This window comes from Daldinia childiae, assembly GCF_008694065.1.
Source record: "Daldinia childiae strain JS-1345 chromosome Unknown Scaffold6, whole genome shotgun sequence".
Classification (NCBI taxonomy): Eukaryota; Fungi; Ascomycota; class Sordariomycetes; order Xylariales; family Hypoxylaceae; genus Daldinia; species Daldinia childiae.
The window spans coordinates 316,080-340,247 of NW_022984647.1; the positions used below are offsets into that span (position 1 = coordinate 316,080).

General features: G+C 46.7%; 6 protein-coding genes across 6 annotated transcripts; 3 read left to right on the top strand and 3 right to left on the bottom strand.

Annotated features, from left to right (window-relative positions):
- Positions 1-717: 717 nt before the first annotated feature.
- Positions 718-1,774, bottom strand: GL218_05994 (Vegetative incompatibility protein HET-E-1; the record flags this gene model as incomplete). Its single annotated transcript, XM_033582689.1, has 2 exons — positions 718-722; positions 784-1,774. The coding sequence occupies 2 exons, from the start codon at positions 1,772-1,774 to the stop codon at positions 718-720; spliced, it is 996 nt and encodes a 331-aa protein (XP_033433952.1).
- A 967-nt stretch (positions 1,775-2,741) lies between these two features.
- On the top strand, positions 2,742-3,435 carry GL218_05995 (uncharacterized protein; the record flags this gene model as incomplete). The annotated part of the gene is made up of 2 exons (XM_033582690.1): positions 2,742-3,290; positions 3,343-3,435. The coding sequence occupies 2 exons, from the start codon at positions 2,742-2,744 to the stop codon at positions 3,433-3,435; spliced, it is 642 nt and encodes a 213-aa protein (XP_033433789.1).
- Positions 3,436-4,435: 1,000 nt separating this feature from the next.
- Positions 4,436-9,436, top strand: GL218_05996 (Transcriptional regulatory protein SIN3; the record flags this gene model as incomplete). Its single annotated transcript, XM_033582691.1, has 6 exons — positions 4,436-4,951; positions 5,298-5,398; positions 5,453-6,089; positions 6,222-7,064; positions 7,121-8,821; positions 8,879-9,436. The coding sequence occupies 6 exons, from the start codon at positions 4,436-4,438 to the stop codon at positions 9,434-9,436; spliced, it is 4,356 nt and encodes a 1,451-aa protein (XP_033433791.1).
- A 725-nt stretch (positions 9,437-10,161) lies between these two features.
- On the bottom strand, positions 10,162-11,569 carry GL218_05997 (Acetyl-CoA acetyltransferase; the record flags this gene model as incomplete). The annotated part of the gene is made up of 4 exons (XM_033582692.1): positions 10,162-11,170; positions 11,234-11,309; positions 11,372-11,421; positions 11,505-11,569. The coding sequence occupies 4 exons, from the start codon at positions 11,567-11,569 to the stop codon at positions 10,162-10,164; spliced, it is 1,200 nt and encodes a 399-aa protein (XP_033433790.1).
- An 842-nt stretch (positions 11,570-12,411) lies between these two features.
- GL218_05998 (Pre-mRNA-splicing factor cwf10) lies at positions 12,412-16,308 on the top strand (the record flags this gene model as incomplete). Its single annotated transcript, XM_033582693.1, has 4 exons — positions 12,412-12,431; positions 12,487-14,770; positions 14,960-15,047; positions 15,743-16,308. The coding sequence occupies 4 exons, from the start codon at positions 12,412-12,414 to the stop codon at positions 16,306-16,308; spliced, it is 2,958 nt and encodes a 985-aa protein (XP_033433963.1).
- Positions 16,309-19,971: 3,663 nt separating this feature from the next.
- On the bottom strand, positions 19,972-20,818 carry GL218_05999 (uncharacterized protein; the record flags this gene model as incomplete). Its single annotated transcript, XM_033582694.1, has 2 exons — positions 19,972-20,348; positions 20,593-20,818. 2 exons carry the CDS (start codon positions 20,816-20,818, stop codon positions 19,972-19,974), a joined length of 603 nt encoding a protein of 200 aa, XP_033433795.1.
- Positions 20,819-24,168: the final 3,350 nt, after the last annotated feature.

Below are 24,168 nucleotides of genomic sequence, written 5' to 3' on the forward strand. Positions count from 1 at the left end.
GCTACGCCTATGTATCTGTGTATCTGCTAAAGTTCTTACGGTGGAAACGTAGGGTAGAGATGAGGTGATATATAGGTACCTAAGGTTAACGGAAAAGACTCCTCTTCTTTTTCTTTGAAAACGCGACCATTAAATGGCTATTTTGGCCTTTTGTAAAAGTATGCATGGCCATACTTATGTTTGATGAACCGAGTGAAGTGATAATACTACCATCGGAGTAGCTTAATTTGTCGTTTGGTAAAAGAGATAAGATGGTCCCATCCTGGCCTGCGTGATTGGTTATTTCGGTCTCGAGGCGCATTGTCTTTAACCTGTCCCAGCCATCTTTGCCCTCGATAGCAAAGCCATACTTGACATCGGGTGTCATAGTGGTAGAGTACTTTGAAAGATACATTCTTAGCCAACATACGACCACGACGTCAACACCGCCTACAGTCAGCCGTAGGTAGCCGAAGAAATTTTTACCCCCAGTTATAAATGCGTTCAGACTGTAGTCAAATGATTCTTGCGGTATTACTTTAACGATTTTAGAAGCTAGCTGCCCCTCGAATCGGAAAAGTAGCACGCCGATATATTTATCTTGTATTAGTTCGTGGCATGTCCATGGTGTGATTGACTGTTTCCTAATATATATGCGGTGTGCTGGTATATCAGTGGTACGGTCGCCCGATAGTATGGCGAGGACGCCTGGGTGTTTGCGGATGTATCCATCAAGAGTTAATCTGATATATATGCCGTAAGATGATTTTTCGCCTTTATCATTAGGGTGCGGGCCAGTATAACCGAGTGGTAATATCAATGTATCATTAGGCGCCCTATATAACTGGACGTCATCGAGACGGAGACCTTTGTTGGTGATGGTGACCTCGCCGCGAAAGATTCTACTAACGCTCTCGCGTTTTAGCCCCTGCAGTCCTGTGAATTCACATGGGTGAATGGCGAAGATGCCGCGATAACAGTCAAATAAGGAAGAAGAAACATAGCCTGATCGTGCTGTCCATGCAAATAGAGATAAGTCGTGAGTCTGCTTGCAGATCTCTTCTTGAAGTCGAAGAAATGCCTTATCCCCCTCGCCGTATAATAGGGGCATATTGATTTCGAAAATACCCAGAAGACAGTACGCTATATCCTCTGGTCGTGTTGTCTTTCTCTTGGCGGCCCATTGCATCCGAATACCAACCGGGGCAGACCAGATTAAGTAGTTACGGGTCAAGAATTCAGGCTCGATTCCGGTAACTTCTGATATGGGGTCTAACAGCCACGAGTCCTTGGTGCCGACAAAATCCCAATTCCTGTCGTAGAATTCGACGACGCTTGGCGCTAATAGCTCTTGAAGCGTCCAGCCTCTTGTAGTCCACTTACACTTTCTTAACACATTCGAAGTGATTCTCTTATATGGTCCAAGTGGAGTATCCCATAAATCAGCCGGTTCGAGGACCATATCAGAAAGCCATACGAAACATACAGCTGCCTCTTGATACCATTTGAACATACAGTTAATGGCCTCGGATAGTTCGGTGCTGCTTGTCTTATCAATACAGCAGGTGTCTACCCAGGCATAGTCCAGCATGTGTTTGTCTCTGGCCAATTGACATGTCTTCGCAATCTTGGCAAATCCGCGCAGTTGTATAGTCGACGCGCGTTTTGTGCTATCTGAAAACTGTTGGAAGGTCACTTCTTCATCCTCCCACGTATGTGATAATACGGCGTAAGAGCGCTCCTTAAGGCTCGCAACAAATTCGAGCTCTAGAGTTTTGGTGTTGATCAACCACATTTTTTCTTCTATATCTGCTGCTCTACTTGGCTGAACAATAGAATGAGTTTCTTAAAATATGGCATTAGCTCTCGATATATAGAAATTCGCTTGTGGTCGAGGATGGCTAGTGCTGTATAACGTTGTATCTATTGAGAGATAACAGCATCAGTAGCCAGCATAGTAGCATGCTGTGGCTTTTCATATGTACGCGATGGGGTTCGAACATCCCGTCTTTATGTCCATTGACCTTGGAATTAATGTTTATCGGATAATATTAGTTTAAGACATCTCACAAATCCTCATTCCACCCCTCTTTCGCGTTTTCTTTTTATACGCTTTCGATATTTACCTAGATGTAGTGGCAGTGGTGGTAGCATTAGGATAACTTTCTGGAGTGTAGAGATGTTTAGTCTTAATTAGTAGTTAATCAAATAATGCTATATTTAGCCTATTGCATGTGCTGCAATGCAAGTATATATTTACTAAGCAATAGCATCCTTATTATATGTTCTTTAAATTAACAATACCTAGGTATTATTCGCTAAAGTCGATTGAGGCTACCTTAAGATAGTTTAAGCAAGGGGGAGCTGCAAACAATTTACCATCTGCTTCATTTATATCGTACTATAAAGTCACGTAATTATACCAGCCCTGACTCTTAGCTACCTAAAGTTTATACGAATATACCATGATAATCTTACGGTAGGTTTGATCTTGATCATACACATGTGTGAGTGTTAGGTAGGTATACATAGTGGAATGAATGTGTTAGAAAAGGTACGTAAGGGATGTATTGGACGGGGATCAGGTGCTTCATTGTCTCGAAGGGTGATGTCATGCCGGGGTACGCTAAGGGTACCTAAAAGTTAGTGGAACCTTATCTAGAACCCGAGCGACTGGATTGATTTTCCTCCACCATTTAATACATCTTATAACTTACATACGATCGCAAATACCCTTCTTTTACTATTTAGCTTCTAGAAATATGAAGCTTTTGGCGTTATATTGCCTCCAACTGCTAACAGCGACAGTATCCGCCCAACACGTCGCTCTGCCTTACGGTATACAAATGAAATCTAACGCCCAGAAGCCCCTCATGGACATTGGTCCCGTCATGCCACCATCACAACAACCTGGAGGTTCCGAGCAGCCACCTCCCCAAGGAGGAGTTCTTATATCTGACGTGATGGGTCGAGACCGTAGCATCAATATATTTGCTGGATTCACCCGCGACATCGCCTCGATATCCTCCCGCCTTGACGACTCCTCGAAAAATAGCACCGTCCTTGCCCCGCGGAATTCGGCCGTCGAGAAGCTACCGCGCAAACCCTGGGAAGACCCCAAGGACTACGATGCGCTAGGTGCTAACGCATATGAGGGCGAGGACGGACAAGATAGGGCTCATAGGAATATGATGAGGTTCGTGGAGGCACATGTAGTCTCTGTCAGCCCTTGGCAGGAGGGGGAGAAGGTCAAGACGCTACTTGACGGGGATAGAGAAATATGGTGGGAGATGAAAGATGGTGTTAGAGTGGTGAGTCACTTTTTTGGCGTTGTAATAGTGAATATACAGCTGACGATTTTAGATCCAACCTGACGGGATCCAAGTAGATAGTATCGCGAGCCGAGTTGGGAATGGTGAGCTATGGATCCTAAACGGAGTACGTAACTACGTTTAAGCGCTAAAGTTTCAGTGAGTGGTATGATATGACTTTGGTAACTTGATTACCTTTATTAGAGTTGATGAGCGACCACTATATAGCTATGGTCTATGATGTATTTTGTTGGGATGGTTTTGCTAATTATTGGTTTGGTTTATGAATGGAGCTTAGGAGGATACAATCTACCAGTAACTAGTTAGTATAGATAACTTCTGGACTTACATAATAGGTAGCTATTGGGGATTTGCTTAGGCTTATGGCTTTTTGACTTAGCTACATATGTACAAGCAAATATGGTCGGATTTGGGCCAGTTAAATGTTTGATATCTATCACCTATGTAAGGAAGTCTCTTCGGTAATGAAAATTTATAATATTGTTTGGTCTCCTGTATATAAGCCCTTAATATTCTTATAGTAGTGATAATAAAATACTCTAAAATAAGGTATATAGTAGGATTTTGAAGCTCCCCTTAGACCAAGTGAATTATACAGAAGTACCTAAGCTAAGGTTCTACATATGACCGAGGTCGGTATACGTAGTAGGTATTACATAGCTCCTAAATCTCCATCAAACGCTAAACTTAATTTGGTGCAATAAGAAGCCCGCTTGCTCTCTTATCTCCATGTGACTGTCATAATAAAATAAAGAGAGCCACTTTGCTTGTTATCGGCCGCCGCTGATCGCACGGCAGAAACCTTGTCTCCAAGCTGTCGCGGCTTGATCTCATTCAGCTTTTTTCCTTCTCACCATAAATTAAAAGATATCATCTTATACCGCGCCTTGTTCTCATCGATAGAATAGTATCCATGTAGAAAGTAAGTTCATTCTAGTTACTGAGGAGCGCGATTTATCCCTTCTCCTTTTTCTTGGATGGATGGCTTCCAGGGTTGACTCTCGGTCTGTCTATCTCCTGAGTGGCTTCATTGGGTTTCGCTCGCAACAACGCGCGCATTTCAGCACGTAACAAATCAGTTTAACTGACCTTTTAAACTATCAGATCCGCGATTTTGAAGCGAAATGAATTCCCATTCTGAGGAAATGTCGCATCGCGACCGCGAGTCGGCCGAGCGACACCAGAGAGAGCAGTTCCCTGTTGGGACTCCCCGCCAGAGCAATACCGCGTCATTACAAATCCATCAGCCCGTCGCCTCGCGACTCCCCGGTGCCATCCATAGTCCTGGAGGTCTTCTAGCGACTCATGGGGGTTCGGGACCTCCTATCCCTCTCGGTGTTCCCTCCGGTCCTGTAAACACGTTTGGCGGTCCATTGCAAGCTGAGTCGAACCGTACACTCCCGCATAATGCCCAGAATGCATCGAGCCAGATGTTTGGAGCTATAGGTGGTCACAATTCCGGCCCTTCTGGCTCTTCGGGACCTGCAGCACATCTATTTGGTGGTCCGTTGCAACAAGAAGGCAACCGAACCTCACAGGGTATACCGTTCGGTGGGAATGGCGCTGGGATACCAGGAAGTCACCCATTACCCAATGGTAGTGCTAGTGGTATGCCACAGGGGCAGCAACCTATACTTAATGTAAGTCCAATACATTTATCGTATTATCATTTATCATCATATGAAGATTCTCGACAGCAGACCTACCCAGGCTTCTGTTTTCGTGTTCATCATCTCTTTATGTGGGACGGGTACTTGCTGTTCCCGCCGCTAGGAATATTATTTTACACTATATACACTTACCCTATCATTTTACTTCCCTGCTCCCTTACTCAAACATCCTCTCAAGTCTATGAAAAGCGTATGGGTAATAACCCTTTTGAGCCTCATGGGAAATGACCCTTTCATCTTGATAATCTTCAATTGCTTGCACATATTTGGATCCGATTGTTTGTCTGCTTTATGCACTAATGTATAGTCTTCTCAGGACGCCCTCAGCTACTTAGACCAGGTCAAGGTGCAATTTGCCGACCAACCGGACGTATATAATAAATTCCTTGATATTATGAAAGACTTTAAGAGTCAAACGTTAGTCGACATACCGAGATAATTATGATGTGAATAAGCTGACCCAAGGGCTAGAATTGACACACCTGGTGTCATCAACCGCGTATCAGAACTTTTTGCCGGCCATCCAAATCTCATTCAAGGATTTAACACTTTTCTCCCTCCCGGATATAGAATCGAATGTGGTGCAGGAAACGATCCAAATACAATTCGCGTTACTACGCCAATGGGAACGACAGTTCAATCGATTACAGGCAGAGCAAACCAAGGCGACGGGGCGCATGGCCAACCGGGAACGAACGGACCTTTTTTCAACCACCGGACGAGCAACTGGCAGCAGCAGCAGCAACAGCAACAGCAACAACAACATCCACAGCCGCAACCGCAACCGCAACCGCAACCGCAGCACAGCATCGAAAGCCCAGAAACCTCTTTTAGCGCCCCCGCGCCAAATAGTCAAAGCTTGTTCAGAGCTGCTCCAGGTCAGCCTACAGAGTTTGATGGTGCAACTGGTGGAAATCAACAGCATCGTGGTACATCTCAGATACAAAATAATTCTACTACGCCTAACGCGCCAACAACTCGGAACGCTCTCACACCAACTCCAGGTGGTTCGCAAGGGGTGCCTGGTAGTGGAAATCAGCAAGCGAATATCGAAAAGCGCGGTCCAGTTGAATTCAATCATGCTATTAGCTATGTGAATAAAATCAAGGTGAGTTAATAATTCAAAAGTCAAAAGCACATGAACAAAAGCACATTAACAAACAGTTCTTTTAACCCCACAAAAATTTGCACGGTGGAATACTTGAACAAAACTTGCTAACTTGTTAACTTGTGCACGCAGAACCGCTTCCAAGATAAACCCGAAATCTACAAGCAGTTTCTCGAGATTTTACAGACCTACCAACGAGAGCAGAAACCAATACAAGACGTCTATGCCCAAGTCACTACCCTCTTCAATACTGCACCAGACCTTTTAGAAGATTTTAAGCAATTCCTACCGGAGTCTGCGGCTTCGAATAAGGGTAACGGTGCGAAACCCGAAGACATGTTCGCCATGACCGGCCTCACTCAGACCACGCCGCAGCCTGGACATAACATGAGGGACGGCCAGAAGATGCCTCCCGTCGGGAACTTTGCGCCTCCTGCCAGCGCAAGCAAAGATAATAAAAAACGGCCTCGTAATGAGAAGCAGACCGCGCCTCCTGCACCTGCTGTTGCTGATAGTCCTGCTCCTGGATCACGCTCAATTCCTGGAGTAGGTCCTGCTAACAAGCGACCGAAACTTAATCACAAACCTCTTACAGCGGACGTGCAATCGATCGAGCCCACACTCACTCCGGTCCTTCCTGAACCTCTCCCTCCCACCTCGTCGGCAAACGCGACTGCAGATGAACTGGGATTCTTCGAGAAAGTTAAGAAGTTTATCGGAAATAGGTCTACAATGAATGAGTTCTTGAAGCTCTGCAACATGTACTCTCAGAGTTTGATTGACACCAATGATCTCGTTCATAAATCCAGTCAGTTCATCGGAGGCAGTGCTGAACTGATGGGTTGGTTCAAGAATTTTGTGGGATATGAGGGTCTTGACGAGATCATCGAGAATAGGCCTAGGCCGCCTACGGAGAAGGTTTCACTGAGCAACTGCCGGGCTATTGGACCGAGCTACAGGTTGCTACCTCGCAGGGTAAGTCATGTTCATGTCTCTAAAGGTAACACCATCCGCTAACAGTACCGCTGTAGGAAAAACTCAAGCCGTGTGGCGGCCGGGACGAGATGTGCAACGCTGTCCTCAACGACGAGTGGGCATCCCACCCTACCTGGGCCTCGGAAGATTCGGGCTTTGTTGCTCATCGAAAGAACGCCTTCGAAGAGGGCCTTCATCGCATCGAGGAAGAGCGACACGATTATGATTTCAATATCGAGGCCAATGTCAAGTGCATACAGTTACTCGAACCTATTGCTCAGCAGATGCTGAACTTGACTCCTCAGGAACGAGAAACGTTCCAGATGCCGGCAGGACTCGGAGGCTCCAGCACCTCAATCTTCAAGCGTGTCCTGAAGAAGATCTACGGTAATGAGAAGGGTCTTGATGTTGTTAGCGACATGTTTACGGATCCCTTCGCTGTTGTTCCCGTCGTCCTTGCGCGGCTTAAGCAAAAGGACGAGGAGTGGCGATTCACGCAGAGAGAGTGGGAAAAAGTATGGCAGGCGCAGACGGAGATCATGCACCTCAAAAGTCTTGACCACATGGGTATCCAAGTTAAACAGACTGACAAGCGGACTCTCTCTGCCAAACATCTAGTGGATGTCATTAAGACAAAACACGAAGAACAACGACGCTTGCGCAGCTCGAAGAATAAAATACCACGACATCAGTTCGCATATGAGCTGGGTGACCAGGAGGTCATCTTAGACCTACTCCGATTCATGGTTCTCTACGGTACGAATAATGGCCACCATAGTACCTCTGAAAAGGAGCGGATCGTTGAATTCTTTGAGTGGTTTATCCCACGTTTCTTCGAATTGTCAGAAGAAAAAGTGCAGGATCGGCTCCATGATATTGATCGCGAGTCTGGCGAAGAAGATACCGAGGAACAGCTTCCTGCAGAGCTAACTAACGGTCGTGCCCGACGCAATGGCAAGAGATCCGACTTGCTCCGCGGCGTTTTAGATCCTGGCCGTAACGGTGCCAAGACTAGGACCCAAAAGGAGGATAGTGCTGCATCTGGTAGCAAAGAGACAACCCCGGACGCTGGGTCTGCGAACGAAGAAGAGATGGCGGACGCCCCAGAGGATTCCCTCCCTACTGAACAATCCAACGAGCGGTGGCTACCTACAGTACCTCGAGCGACGGTTGTAAAGGGTGATAATCCGCTCCTAGATACTGACGGCGAGTTGAGAGCCGATGGACTCTTCCCTCGTCCGTGGTACAACTTCTTTTGCAACCAGACTATTTATGTATTCTTCACCGTGTTCCAGACGCTATACAAGCGTCTTAAGGACGTTAAGGAGAGCAAGGAGAGCGTCTTGCAAGAAATTGCCCGATCGAAGAGCAAGAAGCCTGCTAAGGATCTTGGTATTGCCGTCAATGAGCTTAACTACTTCGATGAGAATGAACCTGCCTCGTTCTGGCCAAAGACGGTCGAACTTATTGAAGATTATATCACCGGAGAGATTGATGAGAATCGATATCAAGAAGTACTACGTCATTATTATCTCAAGAAGGGCTGGACTTTATATACAATCCAAGACCTCTTGAAGACGTTATGTCGTCTCTCCCTGACGTGCACCAGTCTCGACTCAAAAGAGAAGACGCCAGATCTCATTCACCACTTCCTAAACAATCGTCATAATGATGTGACCAGTTACCAAACAGAGATTAGCGCTCGCAAGTACGCCGAGAAGTGTATTAAGGATGGCGACATGTTCGTTATTTGCTGGGTAAGTACTGTTCTCTCTGCTAATTATGTCTACTCAGCTGCTAATCATTACATATAGTTTCCACATAAGCGCGAAGCTACAGCGCGATGGCTGCAACGTGATGAGACGACGTTTTACATGGATGAGATGGAACTGCGCGACAGATGGCAGTATTACATCTCCTCGTACATGCGCGTAGAGCCTACTGAGGGGGTACCTCGCTCTCGCCTTCAGAAGACAGTCCTTGCTCGCAACTTGCCATCGACCGAAGCTGATTCCGACGATGGCAATGTGCCGAAGCCTCTCATGTACAACGAAGGCTTAGTCTTACGTATTTGCCTTAACTCCAATAAGATCGTCTGGGAAAAGGACACGTCCGAGTTCTTTGTCTATTCAACAGAACCCGAGGATGACAAGGACAAGGCCGCGGTTGAGGAGTACCGCCGCGCTATCACTGAACATCGCGAGCAGCGGTTCCGAGAGAAGATGGTTATGAATAATGCTTGGATGCGGGGGATGAGTCAGGACGAGGTCCAGAAGGTCAACGAGAACTTCCAGAAGTGGTTCAAGGACGGCGTCTCGCCCAATACCAACGGCCGAGGAGAAGATAGCGAGAATATGGAAGGGCTTGAATAGGTAGATGCCTACTCCGAATTCGCGTACTAGTACTCGGTTTGGCTAAGTACCCGTCCCCAGGAGGAGTGATTAGATGGTAGTGAGATTTGATTACGCATAAGCATAAAGGCATCACGACTGGCGCTGGGGCGTTGGTACTTGAGTGGATATCCTACCTTGCACGAAGACCCTTTTTCCTTTTTCTATTTGTAGCATACGTGGAATCGAGGCCGAATAAATCGGATAGGATGTTGCTTTTCTCATTAGTTTGTATTATACATATGCTGACCGACACTAAATACACTGTGTATACACCAATGGTGGTCTTGATGGTCTTAATGTCCTTTTTGTGATTTTCATAGCAGCGAACATTATTATTTCAAATACTTAGAAGCCGAGAGAGAAGCACAAAGTGTGACAGTGTACTTACACTAGGACATCACATAGAAGAATACCATAACCTGTCAGTTTCATGGGGATTTCAGAAGTGTAGAATTACCACTTAAGCTAAATAAGGTAGATATTGGGTATGTATTAAATCTCCTATTTTCCCCCATCCTCGAGCAAAAAATAGCTCTACATTTGCCTACGCTCTTTTTTTCATCATTTTGGCAGTTGAATGGCCATGGTTCTTTTAACGCGTTGCAACATTACTCAGGTAGATCGATGATACGCGTTCACTTATTTCATTATATTCGTGAATCCCGTCTCGTACGGATTACCGTCTCCTCCCCGCCTTCATGTAGTCATTCTAAGCTCTCGATGACGATAGCGCTGGCGCCACCACCACCGTTGCAGATACCAGCAACGCCGATCTTAGCCTTCTTCTCGCGCAGGACGGTGGTCAGGGTGGTGACGATGCGGGCACCGGAGCAGCCGAGCGGGTGGCCGATAGCAACGGAGCCACCGAAAACGTTTACCTTGTCGCTGGTGAGGCCGAGCAGCTTCATGTTAGCTAGGGCGACAACCGAGAAAGCCTCATTAATCTCGTAGAAGTCGATATCCTTGTCCGTCAAGCCGGCGTGCTTGATAGCCTTAGGGATAGCAAGGGCGGGCGCGGTGGTGAAGCGCTGGGGCTCGCGGGCGGCGTCACCCCAACCGCGGATCTTGGCGATGGGTGTTACGCCCAACTCCTTGACCTTGGCCTCGGACATGAGCACGAGGGCAGCAGCGCCGTCGTTAAGGGGGGCGGCGTTAGCAGCTGTGACGGTACCACCCTGGGGCTTGAAGACGGGGCGCACTGTCTTTAGCTTCTCAGGGTTCAGGTTCTTGACCTCCTCGTCGGTTGTGATCTGAACTGGGGGCTTGCCTCGGCCGGCGCTGACCTCGACGGGCACGATCTCCTTGGAGAAGATACCATCGGCGGTGGCCTTCTGGGCGCGGGTGTAGGTCTCAATGGCGTACTCGTCCTGCTGCTCACGAGAGATGCCGTGGTCGGAGGAGCATAGCTCACCGGCGAGACCCATGTGTTCCTTAGCGTAGGCATCGGTCAGACCATCCTTCAGCATACCGTCAACGAGGGTCTGGTCGCCGAACTTGGCGCCGTTGCGCAGGGTTGGTAGGTAGTGAGGGGTGTTGGACATGGACTCGGTGCCGCCGGCCACAACGATGGAGGCATTGCCGGTTATGATGGTCTGGGCACCCAGAATGATGGCCTTTAGGCCGGAAGCGCAGACCTTGTTCACTCCAGTGCAGACGACCGATTCCGGAAGGCCAGCACCGATAGCGCATTGTCGAGCGGGTGCTTGTCCAAGACTAGAAATCTAATGTTAGCTTCCCCTCACTCTACTCGTTGAAATCTATGGGAATAAGACATACCCGGCAGACAGCACGTTGCCAAAGAATACCTCCTCTACATCTTCGGGCTTGATCTGGGGAACTCGCTCGACGGCAGCTATAGACAAATCGTGTAAGTGTACCAGTCAAGCTGTGTAATCCTAGCTGGGTGAGACATACCCTTAATAGCGTGGGATCCCAACTGAGTGGCGCTGATACTCGACAGCGTTCTAATAATTCCAAGGGTCAGTTTCATAAACTACATCAAGAAGAGAGGAGGGAGGGGAAGCTCGTAACATAAAGTAAAACTCACCCTAGAAACGACCCCACGGGGGTTCGAGCAGCTGAGACAATGTAGACGGTGGGAAGATTAGACATGTTGAATTATGACAGAATATCTCACAACTCGGAAGAAAAGGAGAAGAAGAAGAAAAAAAAGAAAGTAAAATTTTATATATTTCAGTCTCGAAAATGTTGAGCTACTAGAATAACAAAAATAATCCCCTTTTCAAGAAGAAAAGACGATATGGTGGGAAATATTCACCGCCCCTCCATTTATCTTTTATCTTAGTTATTTTATCTTAGCTAGCATATTGTGCTACCGTGTGCTACCGAATATAGCGGATCTGCGGTTAGACCCCTACCTACCTGTAATACCTGTACCTTTCGCATTGGATGGAGTAGGATGAGGTACCTTGGAACTCACTTAAGTTGAGTTGTAAACAATGTAGTATAGTTACATAAAAAAGTAACTAGCAAATGATTGGAGTTTCCTCCCCTTAACCAAGTTTAGTATAGTCATACAATACATGTAGTATCCATTAAACTTACTTCGGTTAGGTCAACTCCCCAAAAATCAATTCGTTGGTCGTACCTTACCTTACCGAATCAACCTAAGAAGTAAGGATATTGCCTACCTGGGTACCTAGGTACCGAATAGGATAGTGGGGTTGGTGTTTTGGTCTTGAGATTGGAGAATCCTAACCTAAGCCGTTAGATAAGTTAAAAAGTTAAGCCACTGTCCGCTTATCGGAGCATATTACGTACATGACCTAGCCTTGTCATTAGCCACTAAAATAAATTTGCCATTAGCCACAGCATAGAACGCGCTATAGTCAGCCTTGCATCTTGACTTTGTAACTTTTCTAAGCGCGACAACAAGCTATCGTCGTATTTCTACTCCAAACCCCATTGACCTACACCTAAGCTTTGTTTACGCCATGGATGACCTTTATGATGAGTACGTATATATATATTTACTTGCGTTCTACTCATTGGCTAACTATATTGACTAGGTTCGGAAATTTCATCGGGGAGGATGCCGAAGCATCTGAAGAAGAATCCCAGCATGGCGTTGACGCGGGCGCGTATCTCGATGACGAATATCCCGAGGAGGCGCCTGAAGTTACAGGGCAGGAATTAATGGAAGTAGATAATGAAGGGCCCTCGAATGCGGTGATATTACATGAAGACAAGCAATATTACCCGACGGCGCAACAAGTATACGGAGCAGACGTCGAAACGTTAGTGCAAGAGGAGGATGCACAGCCGCTCTCACAACCGATCGTTGCACCTGTCGAGGTGAAGAAGTTTTCTATCGAAGAGGTCGACCTTCCTCCCGTCCATTTCGACCGTAATTTCATGACCGATCTTATGAACTTTCCCGATCAAATACGGAATGTAGCTCTAGCAGGGGATTTACATCATGGCAAGACCGCGTTTATGGATATGCTAGTCCTCGAGACGCATGATATATCCGACAGGCTAGAAAAGCGAACGGGTAGAAAGAGAGACGAGCAACTACGATATACTGATACGCACGTAGTAGAGAGGGAAAGGGGCCTTTCCGTAAAGGCGGCACCAATGAGCTTAGTCTTACAGAGCACTAAGGGCAAGTCTCACTTGTTCAATATAATAGATACCCCAGGTCACGTTAATTTCGTCGACGAGGTTGCAGCGGCGTTGAGGCTGGTGGATGGCGTTGCGCTGGTCGTGGATGTAGTGGAAGGAGTACAGGTCAACACGGAGCAGATCATCAAGCATGCCGTTCTCGAAGATATTCCGATGACCTTAATAATCAACAAGGTCGATAGGCTTATACTAGAACTAAGACTGCCACCGAGCGATGCTTATTTCAAGCTAAAACACGTTATCGAGGAGGTGAATACAGTCATCGAAAATACTCGACCAGGCTCCGGAGATCAGAAGCGGTTAAGTCCAGAGAAGGGGAACGTGCTATTCGCGTGTAGCGAGATGGGCTGGTGCTTTACGCTGCAGTCCTTCTCAAAGATGTACGCGGATAGTTTCCCCGGTGTGAATACCGAGGAATTCGCCAAACGCCTCTGGGGTGATATCTACTTTAATCCGAAGAAGAGAACATTCAGCAGGAAACCTTTGCCCGGCGAGGAGCGCGCAAAGAGATCGTTTATTCACTTCGTCTTAGAGCCTATCTATAAGGTTTTCTCCCATACTATCAGCCAGAGCCCCGAAGAACTGAAGAGTGTACTGGCGACGCTAGGCATAGTACTAAAGCCGTCACAGTACAAGACGGATGCTAAGGTGCTGCTTAAGCTGGTTTGTGAACAGTTCTTCGGCCCGTCAACTGGCTTCGTCGATATGATTGTCAAGAATGTTCCATCTCCGTTGGAAGCAGCGGAACGCAAGTTGGAGCAGTATTATACCGGCCCCTTAGACACCAAGGTAGCCGAATCTATGAAGAAGTGCGACCAAGATGGCCCATTGGTTGTACACATCACAAAGCTATTCAATTCTTCAGATGCAAAGAGTTTCTACTCGTTTGGCCGGGTGATGAGTGGTATTGCTCGACCTGGAATGCAAGTGCGAGTGCTCGGGGAGGGTTATTCCATCGACGATGAGGAGGATATGGCTACGGCTACTATTTCCAACGTCTACATCGCTGAGACGCGATACAATGTCGAAACCAACGGAGTCCCCGCTGGTAACTGGGTGCTACTAAGCGGCGTTGACAATTCGATCGTGAAGTCGGCGACAATAGTACCACCGAAACTCGAGGATGATGAGGAAGCCTACATCTTCAGACCGGTCACGCATTTCACAGAATCGGTTCTGAAGGTGGCAGTCGAGCCCATCAACCCTTCGGAGCTACCCAAGATGCTTGACGGCTTACGAAAAATTAACAAAAGCTACCCTCTGATCACTACCAAGGTAGAAGAATCGGGCGAGCACATCATTTTAGGTACTGGCGAACTGTATATGGACTGTGTTCTCCACGACCTACGACGGTTGTACGCAGATATGGAAATCAAGGTTTCGGATCCCGTCACGCGCTTCTGCGAGACAGTAGACGAGATGTCAGCTACCAAATGCTACGCCATTACACCGAACAAGAAGAATAAGATTACTATGGTCGCCGAGCCGCTCGACGACGGAATCGCGGAAGATATAGAGAGCGGCCGCGTCAAGATGCAAGACGGTGCCCGAAAAGTGGGCAAATTCTTCCAGGACAAGTACGGATGGGATCTGCTGGCCGCGAGGAGCATTTGGGCATTCGGCCCGGATGAGAAGGGACCTAATATCTTGCAGGACGACACACTCGAGGTAAGTCGACCATTCTATCGTTTTCCCCCACCATATTGTGACCTTGAAAGCTCGGCGTCTTACTACACATGCGATTTCTGTAGCGTGGAGTGTCACCCTATGGGTCCGCATGCGGCAATACCTTCGCAATTTCAGCCTCAGAATTCTAGAATCTTGTTCTACTTGGATCACACCTAATCTTTTCGGCAGGTGGATAAGACGCTTCTCAGGAGCGTGCGCGAGACTATTCGCCAAGGGTTTAGTTGGGCTACCAGAGAAGGCCCTCTATGTGAAGAACGTGAGTACCTACATCCCGTTGCAGTTTATTGTCATTCCTACCCAACCCAGCGTCGATCCCACGCTTTCCGCCACATCCCATCTAGAACCTCTTTAGTCTTAAGCTCCATACATACGTTTACCGTTTACCACTCAAAATCGTTCATGCCGAGGTTAGCAACCTCGTTGCTCACAAGCCATTAACGCATTGGAGCGAGACGCGAATGCGTCCTACTGTTACTAGCGTAGCAGCTTGCGTCTCCTACTCGAAATACCCAAGGCGCTAGGCGTCAAAGGACCATTCAAAATAGTGTTACGGCAAACGTGGAGATAGACCTATCACACTATGCGTTAGGTAACTTGACAAGCTCCAAACATGGACTGCAACCCATGTCCGTACCTTGCCAAGACATAAGCTACGAGTTCTTGGGACTAGGGACCCTGCTCTGTGCATTGTGCAGATTCGATCAGACTTCGTCTATCGAACCCGTAAGGCGAAGTCTACGCACACCAGGGGTACGAGGCACTGACACACCGAAGCACCCGTATTAAAGGCTCACTTACTGGGGGGGGTCTGTCTCGATGACAGCCTTTGTTGCATTCGTGTGTGACATACCCCCCAATTGAGTAATATCACAGAATGAACCAGATGTCGATCAGTGACGTTATTATACCTTGACTTTGCAAGAGTTTGCTAACTTTTGATTGAAATTGTAGCGATCCGCAACACCAAGTTTCGTATCATGGACGTATCCCTAGCACAGGAGGCAATCTTCAGGGGTGGCGGTCAGATCATTCCAACTGCGCGACGCACGTGCTACAGCTCATTCCTCATGGCATCGCCGCGCCTTATGGAACCTTTGTATGCGTGCTCGATGACAGGTCCCCAAGATGCCGTCCCCGTGCTATACAATGTTCTAGCTCGCAGAAGAGGCCACGTGCTATCGGACGGTCCGATCGCAGGTACACCACTATACCGCGTCAGTGGTCTAATTCCGGTGATCGACTCGTTCGGCTTCGAAACGGACGTTCGCATCCAGACGCAAGGCCAGGCCATGGTGAGCCTCGTCTTCGACAAGTGGCAGAAGGTGCCTGGCGATCCGCTCGATAAGGAGGTAGTGTTGCGACCCCTACAACCCGCTGATGCCCAGGCTACGGCTAGAGACTTCGTACTCAAGACCAGGAGGCGCAAGGGTCTCAGCGAGGATGTAAGCGTGGCGAAATTCCTCGAGCCCGAGTTCTATCAAAGTCTCATGGAGAGCGGCACGCTTGGTAGTCCATGAAAGATCTAAGTTTTCGAAGGCTCCCCTTATCCCCTTAGCACAGAGGAAAGGGCCTAGATTCGACAATACTAGCAACTATATTGTACAGTTAGCACACGGGTAGTTAGTTCATCAGTAGCTTACTATAGGTCCATATTAACGGATAGGCGGCCAGGGTAAAAGGGAGACTGGTCTGGGCCACAAGCTTGCTGATCTAGAAGGATTCGGCTCCAAGGCTACCCCACAAAACACCAACGTAGGTTAATAGATAGATATAATGTGTAAAGAGCACACAAGGCCATCTAAACTCTATAGTAGTTCAATAAACAGGGAGAAACTTACAAGATCAACCCAACTTCTTTCCTATCCTTGTCCCTCCAAGAACATTTCTAACCAGTGATTCGCGCGGCAAAGACAGAAGGATCGCAAAGCAACAAGAGCCTCTGTCCTGTGCTGCCCTGCCCTGTCGCGAGTAACGCCGGAAACCGTGCGACGTGATTGGTTACCTGCTCGCCTAACCTAACCCTGAGGGTTGTGACCCATGTCTATCTGTTCTGGGCTGTCCTGATAGGGCTTTGCGTACGTATACGAGGTACCGCCAGCAGGCGGCTAGTAACGGTAACAGCGGCTGCCAACCGGAGCCTTCTTGCCCGCGGCATGTGTTTGAGATATATGTGTCCGGTAGTATACCCCCCACGCTTTTTTTATGTGTTTGGTTTGGTTAGCTCGTGACTGATGGGGAGGGGAGGGGAGGGGAGGGAATAGCTTAGCTGGAAATCTGGGGATTCTGCTGTGGATCGGGAAGGGCCGGATGGTGGTAGCGAGGGACGGGTGCATATGTAGGGTTATGGCTTGGGATAAGTAGGTAGGTAGGTAGGTAGGTAGGTAGGTAGGTAGGTAGGTAGGAGGTAGGGAGGGAGGGAAGGATAGATGGAAGTGGCAGGGAGACGATAGACAATGGTTGAAATGTTTGTTTTAGTAGGGTAATGGATGGGTATTGGATAAGCCAAGGGGAAAAGGGGGGTGTGGGTTGGAAGCTGGATGGAAGGATTGGGGGAACGGGGGTGAGAGGGAGCCCAACAATGACGGCGACTGACGAGACAGGACGAATAGAAAGATGCTCGAGTCATGTGAGATATAGGCGAGTGTGTGCGGATGTATGAATGTGTGAAAGATCTACATTGCAGTTTCTTCTTCTCTCTCTCGCGCCAGTCGTTTCCGAGTTACATGCATATAGGTGATATGTCTCTCTTTCTCTCTTTCTCTCTCTCTTACGGTTCCATTTTTGGCGTTTTCCCATACGCCGTGCGTTGTTACAGGAGCCGAGGGCTGTTGCTATTCGCTGGTTAATAGGGGGCCCTTGAGGGTTTCTGTTACGACGGTATTGGTACTGGAGAGTGAGGAATGACAAGTCTAGTTTAGATAGATATGTATGTGATAGTATTTTCTGGTGTACACGGAGAGTGCTTGTGTTGAATCGAGACGGTATCAAGATCATGTTAGTAAGGTTGGTATTAGGAGTAGAAGTATTTCTATTGTCTTTAGTAGAAGCTACAGGTGTTGATGAACGTGAGGATGTAGTTGAGCTATGTGCTATCAATATTAGTTAGCCGCAGGTATATGAGATGCGGTAGAGCGGGAGGATTCCGGACACAAGACGTCAAGGGAGATGTATTCCCCAGAAGCTGTCAGTCTCGAGTAACTCAACTAAGTTAGGTGCTATGGCATGCTATTCTCCCTATATTCTTTAGTTAGTCTCCTTTAGCTATAGAGGGTCGCATCGGAATCCTCGGATTACGAGCTACAACATCGTCAACCAGCCGATATGTCCAACTAGTAAGTGAGTTATGAGATAGCAGTCGGTAGTAAATCACGGGAGTTTCAAGCACGCATAACCGAGGACGGGAAGATATATTCTATAGTTAGAAAGAAAGAAAAAAAAGATTTGATATTTCAAGGAACGAAAGCGAGCAGAGGTCCTTCCCATTACTGTCACTATGTGTACAGAGAAGCAAGATGCTCGCATACCATGACACCCTGCCCCTTAGATCGAAACCTGATACAGCCGTTCTTTACTCTTACCCTCCATTATACCACTCGAAGCATGCAAGATTCTATATGAAGCTTACTATCAAGTTTATCAAGTCGACAAGATATCAAGGAGACCGGCAGCTCCGGATCTCATCCGCCTGCCGGTAACTAGTAGACAAGTCGACTTGACAGGAGCTCTTGCAGGTATATCTCCTTCTATGTATAGTTAGGAGAAGTAACTATACGGTTGCTCACACTGACATCGATGCATGAGACGTCGTGACAGTAGTAGTAATAGCTATAGTGGGAAGCGAGTGAAAAGGGGGCACGAACCAAGAGGGGCCGAAGAGAACAGTGGCGACTGGTGACCTTGAAGAAAGCTAACTGACAAGTACCTACTTGAGTAAACTAATATTAGAAGCCCGCTTATAAGCCAGAGGATGAATGTAGAGAACCCCAAGTTAGTGTTTCTTTCCTATGAGTATTTTGTCTGTATACCTTAGGTACCTAACCTACCTAAGTCTATGATATAGGCTTCGTAGCAACGAGATACCTTGACATCAAAACTCGCTATTAATCCATACTATGTAATATGTAGTTACTATTAATAAACTATATAAGCATTTAAGTCCCGAATAACTAAACTCTCTCTCTCATTTACCACACGAGATTATACGACGTAGATTTAAGCATAACCTTTTTTTCACCTACGACTAAATCGGTTTTAAGCGCGCCTTCGCGCCGAACGTTGACAGCTTCATCTCGTGTGTCCCCATGCCGGAACTTATGGGAGGATCCACACTAGGGTGAATACGAAGTTCCCCGGTTGCGAAAAACCAAGGTTGGAATCGCTGATCTTAACGTGATTTACCTATGATCTAATCGTCTTTAGGGTGACAAGGGCCGATTAAACCGGTTTAGAACATTTTTAGCCGTACGTAATTATAGTTTATTTGAAGTTGGTTAGTTGCCTTATTAACTGTCTCCTTGAAAATATATGAGGCTGTGACAATAAGATTTCGAGAAATATGGGTTAAAAGCAAGTATCAAAGTATGAGAAGTAGATTATGCCAATGCTGGGGCTAAAAATACAATGGCAAACCAAATCTATTAGGACTTCCCACACTTGAATAAAACAACATATCTACAAGGTGAATTGTTTATATTTCGAAGCAATTATCATAACTTGAGTATTAGGGGTCTCATAGACTTAGTGTTTATTAGACATCGTTGTTACTTACATTGTAACTAAAATGCCTAATAGCGAATAGACCACTCCATATTCATAGGCTACATGATCCCGCAGAAAATCTACAGGTTCACCGCCGAGTCTTGCCCGCGCATGACCGGTAACGGCTTGGCGATTAGGCCGGGTTCGAAGCCGGTGTGGATCTTTCTACTATAACTGTCGCCTTCGAGGATGCCACGGCAGGCAGAGCCCGGTTTCCGAACATCCAAGCAGCTGATAGGCCGATATTCATGCACCGGTCGTCCGTTTTAGGTAGTTCAGATGCCGACATCAAAAATTCCGACCAAACGCGGGATGTTGTAGATGCTATCGTTACTTTTTGTAGCGATACATATTTAATAAAATCGCTCAAGAATCATCATCCATGAGCTATGTCAATATTATATAGCTATGAAATATATTTTTCATAGGCAAGTCTCCAGCATCTTGTCTAGGACGCCCCTAAGGGTATCATTCTCTAAGGCTGCGGCAACCCTTTCCTTGTCGGCTAGTTGTTTGTTTACCTGGTCGTCCTGGCTGTGAGTTCCCTCTTTGATCACGATATCCACTCGGTAGTTGGGAGGAAGTGCTTGTTCTAGACGTACTCGTACACCGAGGCCGATAACGGTTGCCAGTGAACAGTGGGTAATGGTAGGGGTGATCTCGACCAAGACTCGCGTCAAAGTATTGGGATCCGCACCTGCTGATGGAGACGGTGTTATATGAATGTCAGGCAAATTAACCACCGCTAGTTGACCTAAGGAAAGTGGATGCTCAGGGTCAGAGATGGTCGATATCAGATCTGAAAAATGTCAGCCGCTAGATCAAGTAGAGTAGTTGTTTCTACATAGTATGGTTGAGAAAGACCATGTCATATCATGGGTTTCAGGGTAGAATATCTGGAACATCTGGGCGTGGGGGGTGATAAGAATCTGACATTTAAATATGCCACGTGAAAGATGGGAAAAGCAAAAAAAATAATGATGCTGGTAACTCAGAGTCATCCCATCTCCAAACTGAAATGTGGATGAGTAGGGTTATCTTACCGTATACTTCCTGTTCGTCAATGGGCTCTGCAGTGAACTCGTCATCGCTCTCTGTGTCATCAGACCACGAGATATTGTAGAAGGGATCTGATAGGTATTGTGGCTTTCGCATGATATTACTGATTTTGGCCACGTCATTTCTTTGAACTTTGCGCCCCTTCTTACGTTGTCTTGTCGGAAGCTGAGAAGTGTTTAGGATAGTAGGATTGGCATTATCCTTTTCCATCTTGATAGACGTGAATATTAATGAAGAATGTTTTCACGTTTGGTAGTTTTATGTGCCTTGAACTCGATTAACTAATACGAATAGTCTCGATATAATATTATATAATGCAAAATGATGCGAAAATTGGGAGAGGTTGTTGTGGCAAGGATTATTTGGTGAAAGATGTGTACGACCCCACGGCTTTGTTTGTTGTAGTGATCAAATTGATGTAATCACTAATTGCGGGACCTTTCAGTATGGCGAATGCGGTGCTCAAAGGCGGTGGGGCTTACGCGGGATATTATTAGCCCGATTTTTATCTTATCCATCTTATCAAATCAGTACCTAATTGGGTATCTTTTCTATGGTAAGCCATCAACTTCAATTATAATGTATATCATTGGTTGCTGACAAAAGAAAAGGAAAAAAAAAGTTGAGCAACTTTTAGCGTAGTATTCTGGGGAGTCCCTACATCATGTACCTAAGACAAGATGTACCCAGACAAGCTAGGATGGAATGTACCTATGTACTGATACTATCAAAATATTAATAATTAGCGGTTTTAATTCGGACCATATTCGAAATGTATTTACCGTCCCCCAACGGAATTTACCGTTCATTATAATTAAGGTAGACAACCCTTAACCAATTCTATAAATATAAACCATACGACATTTGTTTTTTCTCCAGATATTCGACCGGTCACCTGCCCCTGAATTTGAGAATCTTTGATATTTTGACGCGAACAAATGCAACGCGACAGATTTCCTCAGGGCTAGATGCAAGGGGGGGTAGACTCGGCGGGCACGGTGCCGGATATGTGATACAACCGTTGCAACGAGCTGCGGCTGTTTCACTGATTCGAAATTCATGCGCAATGAATTTAGCAAGACCCCGTTCGTCACCATATCTAAAAGTTGTGTTATCGGTGATATCATCGGACATTGAGCTTTTCCTCTTTCCCGCTGGGAACTTTTTATGGCGGATGGCAAGAGGCGCCATAAATATGTAATTCCGGGAAAAAGCCGTACGTTATGCGGGTCATTATACTTATAGTTTTTTTTTTTAAGGGCCTTCTTTTTTTTGTTCTTTTCAATTTTCAATCTCACTTCAGCTGAAGCTAGGTTAATTATTTTAACCTAGCATCTAGGCTGTCAGGTACACGGAGCGTTCTCGATCTGGGCCTGTTCACCGTTCCCGTTCTCAGATCCAGACCACCGTACCTGATGATCTACAGGTGAATAAATAGACAGTCCAAATATGTCGCATGCTCCGGTCAAGTTTACCAGAAAGAGGTGAATAACGGCATTTCTTAAGCTCGATCGGGAAAGTCTGTCATCGTACGGAACTAACCGTCCCAAGTATTTGGCACGTGCTATGTGCTGCTCTTTTAATATAAGAAGCGACTATTCTTGATCCTTCAGCCCTGCCAATATCCCGTATTTATGCTTACATACCCCAAGATCCGCTGCGCTGCGCATCTTCCAGCGAGATTCGCCATGAACCCTTATCACCGGGTCGAAATTATATCATGCGGTGTTCGATTAAACCTATATTTAGTTCATATATCATATATCTGATATGCAGTACTCAAGTGTGAGGTTCTCGCTGCCATTCGTAACCCTATAACTGCAACGCACAAAGAGTGACACAGCTTGCGCCTATCGATTTGCGAATGCGACGGTGTGCTTTTTTGCACCTAGGGGACCACCTAGGGGACGATCTAGCGAACCACGATTATTGATGACTATATTATCACAAATCAATTAGTTCCATAGTCCTAATCCTCCTTCGGTAAGGTTGGAACGTAAAAGCTCGTTGATTGGATAAATCCTCATGGGGGAACAGTCTACCTGGAAACAACTAGGATGTCTCGGGTCTTCGGGCAGTTGAATCCCTACCTATCTACTGTACCTGTATACGTAGGTAGATCAATGATCAATGATCAATGATCAATCCCGTCACGACGGTGTCATCTATCAGTCTATTAGGTTTAGGGTTCAACTGGCATGAGTAATACGACGTACAGATGGCGTACCGTATTGTGGGAAAAAGGGGTCTCTGATCTCTGATTAGTGAGCCTTGCGTGACAACGAGACGGGGGAACGCGGGTAAGCGAAAGATGGCTGACGACGACCAATTATCGCTTCAAGGATAGCAGTCCTTTACATTGTCAATCGTTTATATAACCGCTCCTATTGCCTCCTGCAATGCAGATGCAAGTGCTCGCTCAGGTCGCTTCCACACGTTTGCAACTCTCTTCCTCCAGCTAGCCTACGTACCCATTGGAATTGGGAGACACGCGAGAGCTCCCCTAGCAGGCGTTGGCGCATGCAGACCTGACCGCTAGTCTCCTAGTTAATACCAGGACCGTCGACATGAAATCAGGGACGGTCTGCAGGGGCTAATCTGCGTACTAATGAGAAAAGGAGACGATTCTGAATGATGGTGTCTATCGTAGGTGAAGGTGAACTTTGAAGAGGTACCTGGTGATGATTGGGTTCGGTTTCGCTGTAATTGTAGGCGCTAGAAAAGATCCCGAGATGTTTGCCGGTTGGTTGTCTACGACTCCACGCACGTCGGCAGCATGTAAGTGCGTTGCCCCTGATCTGGTTCAGAAGTAGGCTTACATACATGTTCGCTCGGAGCGGCATGGGCATTGGCAGCCACCATTACGTCGAGGTATGTATGATGAACGTCCGCAGTATGTATGTGTGTATATGTATGTATGTATGTATGTATGTCCATATGTAGGTAGGTATGTAGGTTATGCACCTCGCAGCCCTATTCCCCTCCCAGGAACGCATACACATGATTTGGCATGCTACCATGTTATGTAGGTCACTTACTATTATCATTATTATTGCAGCCTCGGCGGCTATTGACTTGCCACGACACCTTACTCGAGTACCGTAGGTACATCTCGTATGGGAGAGCTAGAATACTAGAATACTAGAATGTTAGAATTGACATCTGATGCGCTTGGTACTCCTTAAAACGTTTCAACCCTATATCGGGCCTGTTAATAACCATCGGTGACCTACTACAGTAACAAAGTACCCCGTATCCTACATAGTACGCTGAGGTGGCGCATCGTGTGACGGCTTCTGCGTTTTCTATTTCTTTAATAGCGCCTAATGTGAGACGATAACAGGTGGAGAGTCTCTGACGGCAAATGCCTAGCTTCTTAGGACGGTGGACACTCGGCGCATCTTCTAGACTTGTTCCGTGCACACATAAGTGTTAAGGAGCTGGTGTCTGCTTCGACTCCCGGCCGAATGGCATCGATTTTCCTGGTACCTAGGAGGTATATAGAGTAGGCAGTTGGCTACAAGGTAATAAACTCCTGGCTTGATGCGCTAATGTGAGCT